At 37.8% G+C, this 11,579-nt stretch overlaps 1 protein-coding gene across 1 annotated transcript; it reads right to left on the reverse strand.

Annotated features, from left to right (window-relative positions):
- Nucleotides 1-3,473: 3,473 nt before the first annotated feature.
- LOC104432322 lies at nucleotides 3,474-7,046 on the reverse strand. The gene is made up of 7 exons (XM_018868536.2): nucleotides 6,812-7,046; nucleotides 6,160-6,199; nucleotides 6,013-6,083; nucleotides 5,695-5,789; nucleotides 5,083-5,150; nucleotides 4,131-4,241; nucleotides 3,474-3,936 (listed from the first exon to the last, which is right to left on the reverse strand). Exons 1-7 carry the CDS (start codon nucleotides 7,044-7,046, stop codon nucleotides 3,807-3,809), a joined length of 750 nt encoding a protein of 249 aa, XP_018724081.2. The 3' UTR covers nucleotides 3,474-3,806.
- Nucleotides 7,047-11,579: the final 4,533 nt, after the last annotated feature.

Raw genomic sequence — 11,579 nt, forward strand, 5'->3', positions numbered from 1 at the left:
ACTAACCAATTATAGATGGGTTTGGGAGGGTGCGTGTGAGGGTTCTGAGCAAGTGAATTTTCTCATTTTCTTTTTCTTTCTCTGTGGTTTTTGATTTGAGAAAAAGGAAGAAAACAAGGGAGAGGGAATCTTGTACAGACCTGGTCCTCTTTGCTGGAGCTCACATTCCCTTGTATGTCTTTTGTCTTGTAACTGTCTGATGGTTGCTGCATTATATGTGGGTTTCATATGGGGTTTGGCACCCAAATGGGATGAGAGAGAATGTAATAGAATGCGACAAAGAATTGGAAGAGCTTGTCATTCTTTCATGACTGGTTAGGCAAACCTAAAATATTCCTACATTTCCTTCTATTACTTAATTGATGGGCTAAAAGGGAGAGAATTACATGGACTAGCTTTAAGAATATTGTGCAGATGTCGATTTGTTATAAATTTTTCAATTTTATCAATTTAATCATAAAAATTTACCCGAAATTTCAACATAGTCTTCTTGGCCAATTTCGCTAAAAATTGTTGATGGTCCAATCATTGTTGGCTATTATACATGGTACACCATCATGTTAATGATTTTCAGCAAAAAATTTACCAAAATGACTACATTGGAACTAAATTTCAACATGACTATAAAAGTTTTGGATTAAATGGGCAAAATTTAAAAATTTATAACTAAATTGACATCCATATAGTAGGTTTAGAACTGAATGGACAATTTCCCTAGTTGAAATTGGATAGAAATCAAAGTGTCATTTTCCCTTGCCCCAATATGCACAAGTCTAAAAAACAATGGCATTGAGACATATTATGTTTTAGCCTTATGTCACGGACTAAAGGTTTCAAGATCCAATGGATTGATAATGTGGCCAGGATAATCAAGCAAACCTGAAGACTTTATGTGTCTTAAAGCTTTTTTGAGTACTCAAGAATATTCTTGAGAGTAATATGGGAAATGTATACATGTATTCTAGAACAAGAGTTTCTCTCTCTAAACTCTCTATATAGATTTCTCGTGTTGTCGCGAGTAAGGCTGACTCAAGTGAGAAAATTCTAAATCAACTATCTTGTGACACTTGAATAGAACAAGAAAACAAAGCAAAAATCACTTATAGTGTGATTAAGCAATGCTAAACTAGCTTTTGTCATAATAATGAAAGCACTTAATGCATATTCAACCACTACAACATTTCTCTTCAAGGTTTACATTATTTAGCTAATTTCTTTTATACATACATATTCTACTGGATCGAGAACTAATGAAATTCACATTACGTTCTACAAAAACCACCTGATGTAATAATATTTTCTCCACTATGTCAATAGATTCTCTTAATTACATTCTTAGGCAGTGCCATTCATCCGTACATGAACTTCTACTGGTAAGCAGAAATCCAAAGGCGCAATCCAAAAATCAGGTGACATAATGCATGTGACGTGCTCCTAATAGGACCCGCCCAAGTGTCATGATCAAGAAGCATGGGCAGGGCAGTGCAATGCAGAGGACAACGAGAGAGTCAAATCACAGATCAAAATAAGAGTCAAATTCGCCATCAAATCCTGTGAAACTCCAATGATTCATGCAAGAAAATAACACAAAGTACAGTGCAAGAGGAGGGACTTAGGTGACTGTTGATGATGATGTCTTGCATATAATATTCTTTCGTAAAAGATATGTGCAGGCAGATTTCTGTATGGGGTATGAATATAAATTTCAACACATGGATCATCATTCCTCCTGAATCACAGATTTTGTGCCTTTTATCCTGTGTTCTTGTCCAAAGTCTAAGTGTGCAGAATTTGGGTCAGCAGGCTTCATAATTATTGCTCTTTTTTTTTATATTGCTTTTAGCTTGATGGGTCAGTGAAACCCACTTGGATCTTCTGCCATCGGTTGGGAGGTTGGGGCCCAAATCCTGATCTGGGTGCACGGATCGATAGGCGTTGAAGAAATTCAATTGCGCTAAAACAAAAAATTAATGTGACAAAAGCTTAAGAAAAAGAAAAAAAAAAAATGAGTGCAAATGCTAGGTTGCTCTTTCGGGTTTAGATGTTCACGAGGATGAGGTTCTCGATGTTAATCATGCCTTGCATATTATCTTTTCAGAAATTTTTTTTTAAATAATTATCCGTAAATGAGGGCAGGACGGCATTTAAACACTAATTATGCAAAGCTCCACCAAGTTAAATTATCTTGTTTGGGATGAATTCTACTTTACCTTTTCTTATTTTGCCAAATTCGTGTGGTCCTCACACATTGGACTTTTATTTGACCAAAAAGCACCCGGGATCTTTCAAAATATTCAGATATGGACATCTAGATTTACATCAAATATTATTTAGAAAAATTCTTCTTTAATTTTCAAAAGAAAAGTCATAGTACGTAGTTCTTTTTCTTCTTCCACGCGATTATATCCAAATATTCGCTGTATAAATCAAGATTAGTTAGGACTCAGGTCAGTCTCTTTAGCACAGATCAGATGATATGCTTTTGATCCTGTGATCCTGTCTTTTACTTTGTCCTGAACCGAACGTTGCATTTTGATTTGGAATATTCAGCAAGAATAATTCTACGAGGAATCAACTACCACAGGTGTACAGAATCATACAATACTGTAAAAAAAATCATACGAGTCAGATCAATTAGGATGCGTAATACAGATTGCCCTATCGGAGTAGCAGCATGTGTTACGCGGAATATCAATATTCCATTCGACTTGGGATACTTTGTCGTCTGTTTCTTGGCAGGAATAAAAAACATTTTATAATAGCTTAATTTATTATTTAAGGTGAGGAAGGGATTTCAGCGTCAGGTAATTCATGTGACATTGACTAAGTTGGTCGTTACGGTGACTAGAATTTCTGATCTAGCCATGGACGCAATTATTAAACATCATTACCCAGTATGCCTTAGACTACATTAAATTGGGGTGGGAAGTGATTTCAGTATAAAGTAATTCATTTGACATTGATTAAGTTGGTCATTACAGTGATTAGCATTTCTGATCTAGCCATATACGCAATTAGCTAACATCATTACCTAGTACGTCTTAGACTATATTGAATAAACTTTTCGAGGTTTATATCTGTATAATTAGGGCATGCGTGATGTTAGGCAAGTGGATCTTTCTTGTAACTAGGAAAGTCAATGGTCTACGCATTTGAAAAAAAAAAAAAACATGATTACTGCCTAATTATAATACAGATAATTTAGCCTAAAGAGAAATCATCATAACTGCTCTATCCGAATCCTGTAAAACGTGAAGAAATCCATTGTCCCATCATGTGACTGGGAAGGAGAAACGACACTGCACATTCGTTTAAACTGGTCATCATAGCTACGTCAGTTTGAGCCGCCATCAAGGCTTTGAGTTTTTTTTTTGGTCGAGGGGCTTTGAGGTTGAAGCGATGTGCTCTGTTTGAGGAACGAGGGTATGGCGGAGTTACCAGTATAACACCAAATAAATGTTCGGAAAAGGTACTGGATAAAGGTATCAGGAGTTAGTTTCCATTGCACTATGCAGGGTCTATCACCTATACACGGAGAAAGGGTCTAGATATGGTTACACTCTTGTGCAGGACACTATCCTGTCTTGTTACTTCCCACGCAAAAAGCTCAAACTAAGAACTGCTCATTTGACATTATATGAATGAATCGGGAATGGTACACTGGACTACGATGAAACTGAGGAACTCCTGATTGTAAACTCAATAATTTGTCAGGTAAGAGTTTGGATGTCTAGTTGAATTTGAGTGTATCAGAGGAAGGTATCATCCCATTATGCTGAGGAAAGGAAAACACAGTAGTTCATCAATCACAAGATTGATTCCAACTGCTTGATTTCGGGGTCTACTATTTCTGGTTCCATGTCTCTTGGTATCCTATATGCATCTGCTGCAGCCTTTCCTTTGTCCAACACGTCTTGGGGAACAGTCTGGAGGAGGCTGTAAATGGAAGAACTAAAAGTTCAGACTCAACCATTTTAATTCATACTAACTAAACACTCAAAACAAACCATCACTAGCAAGGAGAATAACATGTTTCCAGAGACAAAAACGTCTCTGTGTGTGTGTGTGTGTGTGTGTGTACAGAAACTAGCAAAAGCATGTTTTTAAACAGAAAAGAGATGAAGTGATACCTATCCAGCGCATCAACTGCAATTCCTATTTTGGCTTTCATGGCTTTTACTGAGGCGTCTGGTTCTTTTCTTGATGCACGCAGAAGCAAGGAATCAAGGTCTTCCAAGGCTCTACAAGAAAAAGATAATCAGCTCTCTTAAAATGACACTCACTCCCATTTGCAGATAATCATATAAAAAATTTTAGTTTCAGAGAAACCAGTTAATAAGGTGAGAGATGTTCAAGGGATGAATAGTAAATACACATTCCCTCCAATCCTGGATTTAACCCATGTATTGCAGTCTTGAATCTTAACTAAGGCACCAAATGTTTATCCCAAATCAAGTGTTTTCTTTTCAGGGGAATAGAGCAGCATTATTCTCTAGAAATGAAAACTCAGGCAGAACTAAGCTTCTCACAGGGTTCAACCCCTGATTTTCTAGTCTTATGATTTAAATATTTTCTTTCAAATTAAGCTTTGCCTTAACATATCACACACAAGAAAATTTTTAAGCAATAATGGAAAAAGGAAGGAAAGGCACTTGTACAATTTGTCTTGAGGAGAACACAATGCTGCTTTTCTAGAAATACTGTTCATTGAAAACAAAATATACTGGCTTAGGTGAATCGTTTGCAACCCATAAGGACTTCCTATCCCCAGAATTGTCAGATTTCTATCTTCTTCAATCTATGTCATGAGAGTCATTACAGCGATAAATCTGTCCATAAACTGTTAGAAAATTCGGTCATCATCATATCCAGAATTGTTTGGATATGATGCTGACATGCAAGCAGAAGGATTCCAAAATAATCTCTAACAGGAAAGGCTCACCACATCCTAAAATAAAGACAAAGTATGAACTCACTGATAAACAGCTTGTCACTTCACCATTATACTAAAAAAGAATCAACATTACTTTAACTCAACTTGAAAATTAAGAATATTTATTGCCAAAATTTTAAATGAAGTACCTCAGACATTGATCAACATCACCGGAAGCAGCTTTACCATTCCCACCATCTGAAGCATACTGTGCCACCTATAGTTCCGAAGAAAATTTCCAAAGCTCTTAGGAACTCAATGCATGCAAAACTGCCATTAAGCAAATGGAAAATGAGCATGAAAGACAATGCTAACACAATCACTATTAGCCTGAAATAAGCACTACACTTAAACATTTTGTGAGCTTAAAGAAAAAATGAGAGTCAAAACAGATAATTCGACAACACAAACTAATAAAAGTTAGGAAGTGTGAAGAAACAATTCAGATAAGTACTTGGACAATTGGCACCAATCAACCACATCTTAATTAAATACAACTTCGCAGTCCCTAGACCTAGTCTATCCAATTATACACTCCACTTCATCGGTTCTTTCAAAAGAGTTGTTCAATATATTGGATATATGTCTAAGTCAAATTAAATAAATGAAAAAACAATTCCTTCTGCAAAACTTGCCATTGGTCCACTGATTGACTTGTTGCTGGTACTTAATAGTAGAGGTTAATTGAGTAAGAAAGAAAGCAACAAATTAGTGCATGCACAGATGCGATCAGCCAAGACCTCAGAAGATTGTCAACTTACCGCTCGAATGTTAACGCGAAGAGATGCTGCTGGGCCAGAGCGTAAAACTGATCGACACGCAGCAAACTCGGGCTTCTCATCATCCAGAGTTTTCTCTGCAATAAGTACATTGCTAAGCAAGCAACAAACTCTCTAATTTGACTGAAAAAGCCTAGTTTTATCATGCAGAGATATGGAAAATAAAATAAAAGTAAGGCAGCTGAACAACATGAGAAAAAAAAGAAAAATAAAAAGAGACCATTGGTGATGCATATAACTATGGATGCTCTCTCCTACCGAAAAAAGGGGAAAAATTAATGCCAAAGAACAAGAGATTACCTAAATCCTTAATCTGCAGCTGACTTAATATCACAGCAGGCACATATGCCTCTAGCGGGTCAAGCCTTTTTCTAATCATTATACGTTAAGAAGGATCAGTATCAAACTCTAGCACCTGACGATAACTCGAAAAACATACCAACTTACTTCTTTACATATTTATCCATAAAGCTGCCTGCAATAGCATCTGCATTCAACAAAAGGAAAACGAAAATGGAATTAACTGTCAATAAAGCAACTTGTAACCACATCCATAGATCTTCAATTTTTTAAATTGAAGATGACTTCACCACATAATCACCATCGACGCAAATTCCCTTATAACTTGCAGCACATTATAACGAAAGGCAAAATGATAACATGAACAAGAAACCAATTGTTAAAACCAAGCCCTGAAGAAATGTCTCAACCCCAACTAGTACTACTTCATGGGTTTCTCGCCCGAAATAAACCACTCTTCAGTAATCTTCTCTGAGAACACTTGAAAAAGCTCTCATCACAAGGATAATGCAATTCATATATGTCATATCTAGAGTCAAACTCAGCGTAAAGACTATTAGAATCGGCCACGGAACACCTAAATCGCTTAAGCTATGCCGAAATGATACGCCAAGACGCCATAAAACCATGAAAATCCTGAGTTCGTTCGTCGAATCAGGCACCAGAATCGACGAAATGCCGGGTTCTGCTCAGCCGAACTTTCCTAAATTACGAACCATCCGAGACCGAGCTCAACAGACGACGATCGATGAACTTCCGAGCGAAATCGCATGGAGTCGGGAGACGAAGAGGGGCGTACGGTCGGGTGCAGCGACCAGGTGAGCGAGCAGGAGAGAGAAGGAGAGCGACCGCCTGCTCTCCCGCCACTCCGGCGGCGTGGGGGACGACAACGGCGAGCGGGAGGGCTCCTTCCGCGCCGGCCCCGGCGCCGCCTCCGCCGCCGCCAACGCCGCCGCGCGCCGCCGGAGGGAGCGGGGCGGCGGAGGCGCCGCGCTAACGTGCGCGAGGGGGTTGAGGTTGATCGGCGTCGCCATTGGCGCACTGCATTGGGGAGTGGAAGGCGCGCGAGCGACGATGTCTTATCCGTTGGGTTTCTATGCAAAATCGTATAATTTTCTTCGTAAATTTTTCATATAATTTCTTCATTTTTCGAAATTTTTTAATTAGCTAAGAAATTCTGAATAATTTATTTTTGTTAAAATTTTTGGTTAAGAAAAAGAGAGAGAGGTTATAATGTGCTTTTTCTAGGCATAATTCATTTTCTCATGAACAATTCAAAAGATCAAAATGACCAAATAAATTAAGGTGACCGAATTTTCCCCTTTCGATAAATTCAAAAGCCGAAGAATTCCTTTGACCCCCTATTTTATTTTCCCAATTTTAGTTTCATAAATTTACTTCTTTTTGGTGCCGCCACGAATCCCGGCTTTTCCAGCATTGCAGTGACTTCATCTGGAGCCAACTTCACCGCAAAACTAGTCATCACATTCCGGTATGAGTAAAGCACCCACTACTGGTTCTCAGGGGCAGTAGAGTTCGTGGGCAAAAACAGATGGTACCAGGAATCAAGATCTTCCAACTCAGGAAGGCCGTAAGGTATGCAAGTCACTACTCTCTGATTGAGTCGGAGATGACGGGCCATTGGCGAGAGAGAACTTGTGATGGACACTGGAAAACAAAACAATTAAGCAAAGGAGACGAACGAAAGCCATAGTTGGTACTGGTCTAGAATGCGGATCAAAGTGTTTGCATTCAGCGGCTTCCTCTATATATACAGATATAGGTGCTGGGATGGAGATATCGCCATCATGTGCATGTCAAGTCAACTATGAGTACTACAATGGGTGTGTTTGGTTCAGCATTTTCAAGGGGCCTTTAGCTCAACACTCTACCAACTAATTGGCTGCTTTCTCCTCCTTTTCCTCTCCGGAATATTTTATGTACCGATCTTTCTCCATCGGTATTATGTAAGACTCCGAGTTAATCTAGTAAATGTCAGTTTCTTTTCGACCAAAAAAAAAAAAAAGGGGGCTTTTAAAAGCCCATTGAAAATTTGAACAAGTTTAACTAATTTAAAATAGCATTCAAATAAAAGCTAACATTGAGATGGTTGAAAGTTTAATGTTAATATCTTGGTCGGGCCACATAAAAATTTGTTTCAAGTGACTTCTATATTTAAATCCTACGAGTTACTTCAAGAGCATTATCAAAACGTAGGTGTTGCAGCAACGCAAGAAAAATCTATGATTAGAATAATTTTGTTTCAACGGAGATGCGGTGCTAGCATGCGCAAGGGGGTTGATGTTGATCGGCGTCGCCATTGACGCACTGCATTTGAGAGTTCTCTTTTGAGCTTTCCGGTGTGGAAGTGGGAGGCGCACGAGTGACGTCTTATCCATTGGTCTTCATGCAGATCGTAGATCTACGTATAATATATTTGTAATTTTTCATATAATTTCTTCACTTTCGAAAATTTATATAGCTAGAAATTATAAAAAAAAATTACATTTGGTAAAAGCTTTGGTAACAGAAGAGTTATAATGTGCTTTTTCTAGGCAATTTATTTTCTCGTGAACAATCGAAAAGACGGAAATGGCCAAACAAATTGAAGCCACCAGGTTTCACCCCACCACACAATTCCAAAAGCCGAAAATTTCTTTGACCCCCATTTTTAGTTTTCCAATTTTATTTTCATAAATTCAATTTTTTTTTTTTGGTACCAAGTGCTTATTTTATTATTACACGAGTAATTCAGGTTATATCTCCATGTGGCCCTTTTTATTGGTTGATAAGTAATCTTTTCAATATTTTAGCTCAACTTCACGTTAATTAATCATAGTTTGTTACGTTGGATGCTGGAAAGTAACCCTCCTATTGTGATTATGTACTTTTCAAATATCCAAGGCTATAACTTTGGTTCTTTGGAATATTGGGTTGTCCCTCAATGAATGTTAAGGGATCTAATTATATGGTTCAGTCACTAATGTTCTCTGGAAGCAATCTCATTGAATTTAAGGATATTGGACACACATGGACTACCATGTACAGGAGATTAGCTGGGTGTTTGTAGAATCTTGATTAATGCCTAATCATAAATTATTTAACCTTATTTTGCTTTTTTGAAAAGAGAAACATCGCAATCCTCCCATCTTATGGAGAGCAATAACAGCTGGATTACTTGCACTACTTAGATGTATAAGGGATTTGATTTCCCTACGTAGATGGTTACGAGGGATTTCCTTTTATAGCTCATGATAGTAGCCAAAGCATTTATTGCATACAATATGTGATCCAATTTGAATAGGGTTTGGCTTGAAAGACCTAGGGTCTCGAGTTGAATTGGCTTGTATGCTTACCCCTAATTCTTGATCAACTTACAATAAAAATGAATATGCCCAAAAAAAAAACACATTGCACATTCTTTTCCATATAAAATTTCCAAAAAACAAAGAGATTACAAAAAAAATCATATAGAAATCTAGATTTCTATTTTGAAAGGTTTATAATGAAATAGAAACCAACGGACAAGGCATCCGTCGCAACTCTCACTCCCATAATGGATAAGCCCCGTGATCCCATTGATCGAGGCTTGTAAGGGTTGGGCCAGCATTTTTCGGTGGACTTCGCCACCTGTATGGGGTTATCATGGAAGGCACTTCCCAATATATTTTGAATTACACTTTACAAAACTATTTATATTTCTCTTTTACATTTTCTTAAGAACTTTTTCTCAAATCGAATCAAATGCACCCTTCACATAAAACATTTGGATTTGCGGTGAATCAATGTACAAACTGATCCGAGTTCAATAAACTATAGGTAGGTAAGGGGATCATTTTTATTTTATTTTTTCTTTGGGCTTTTGTGATGGTATTTTTTCCTTTTCTTTTCAATTTCAAAGTAAATCAATCGAGTTCCGACTTCCGAGTAATGCTGTGGTGATGAGAATCTTTACTAATTTCTATCTTGCGAGACAAGACGTGAGGTTTTCTCTTTGCAGCGCGGCTGGAGCAAGTTGACGGTGACAAGAAGAAGAACGCAAGAAAAGTCAACGATTTGTATGCCGAGGTGAGGCAATTAAGAGGTTACACCTTCAATTAAGTTGAGCTGAGTCGTGTCATTCGAGGAAAAGGAAGCTTCCCGCCTTTGGCGCCTGTCTGCCGGGAATCAATCAGAACGAAACCCAGGCCGTGTTGTTGCCGTGCTGTCCACGCTTGGGCGTCGTAGAGCGGCATTTCGTCATGCTGTCCTCTATATAATTTAGAAACATTTGGGCAAATGGTATGATTTTTGATCAATTTCTCTTATGATTGATGTTTTTTCACTCTTTTCTTTTCTTTTCTTTTTGTTGAGAAAGCAAACTAAATGATAAATGAGTACTTAAGTGAAGAGATGATTGGGAATTGAGTGGCCCTCTAAGAGTTCAATTCTTATTGGCTGAAAAGCTAAAAAAATGGGCGGGTCTTGATCAACCAACTCCTTATTGGGTTTGATCCGCGTAGCTCTATTTGCTCAAGATCATTATGCTTGATCAAATTTATTGAGACTTTGTAAGGAAAGAAAGAGAGACAATTTATGCGAAGAACATTGAAATTGGAAGAGATTTGAATTTTTGTAGATGGGTTTGGAGTAGAAATTTATAATTTGGGCCATTTTCCTTGTCCCCAATTTTCAAAACATAGCATTAGAGAATTTAATATATTTTATAAAGGGGCGGGGTCTAAACAAGAATTTCTAAGCTTGATAGTCGGCTCATTGATCGTGTCTATGCATACGGTGCATGTAGGGCACATCACAGTAGAACTTTTTCTCATTTCAACAGCCTAAATTCTCATTGTGTTGTGCTATTAAGGGCCAAGTTATTTCTCTAGAACATTATTGGAATGCTCCCCTTCAGTAAATGCACTTTCCCATTTAGCAAAGAGTTGCGTGTTCACATGCATTGTGTTAAAATACATCACCTAGATAAAATTGCAATTTTCGAGCGAGCAAATCATTATCCGGATCTTTCCACAGGCAATCAAATAAGTGAGTTTCAACCATTGATTATATGAGTCTCACATGAAGCCCATATCATTTGACTGATTGCGTGTAAATGCACTTTCCCCTTTAGCAAAAAGTTGCGTGTTGACATGCATTGCATTAAAACACATCACCTAGATACAATTGCAATTTTCGAGCGAGCAAATCATTATCCAGATCTTTCCATAATCAATAAAATAAGTGAGTTTCAACCATCGATTATATGAGTCTCACATAGAGCCCATATCATTTGACTCGTGTGTAAATGCACTTTCCCCTTTAGCAAAAAGTTGCGTGTTCACGTGCATCGCGTTAAAACACATCACCTAGATACAATTGCATGTAACTATTTTCCCACCATGCGTGCATGCTGTGCATCAAAACCTGTCCACCACTAATTCAGCCTGTCGGTCCTTCTCAATCAAATTCCTCAATGCTGACTGCCCACCAACTCTCTTCGTCTGCATCATATGTGCTTGCTTCCCCTTCTTTCCACGTTGATTATACTATTTAAAAATGAAATATTCCCACCTGATCTTGCTAAA

Source organism: Eucalyptus grandis, chromosome 2 (assembly GCF_016545825.1).
Source record: "Eucalyptus grandis isolate ANBG69807.140 chromosome 2, ASM1654582v1, whole genome shotgun sequence".
NCBI lineage: Eukaryota > Viridiplantae > Streptophyta > Magnoliopsida > Myrtales > Myrtaceae > Eucalyptus > Eucalyptus grandis.

Excerpts from the sequence above, each read along its gene's own strand:
- LOC104432322 (XM_018868536.2), bottom strand. The coding sequence starts at position 7,046 with ATGGCGACGCCGATCAACCTCAACCCCCTCGCGCACGTTAGCGCGGCG. Across the intron at positions 6,200-6,811 it reads CCTGGTCGCTGCACCCGACC|ATGCTATTGCAGGCAGCTTT; the intron begins GTACGCCCCTCT and ends TGTTGAATGCAG. Across the intron at positions 3,937-4,130 it reads GCAGTTGATGCGCTGGATAG|CCTCCTCCAGACTGTTCCCC; the intron begins GTATCACTTCAT and ends TTCCATTTACAG.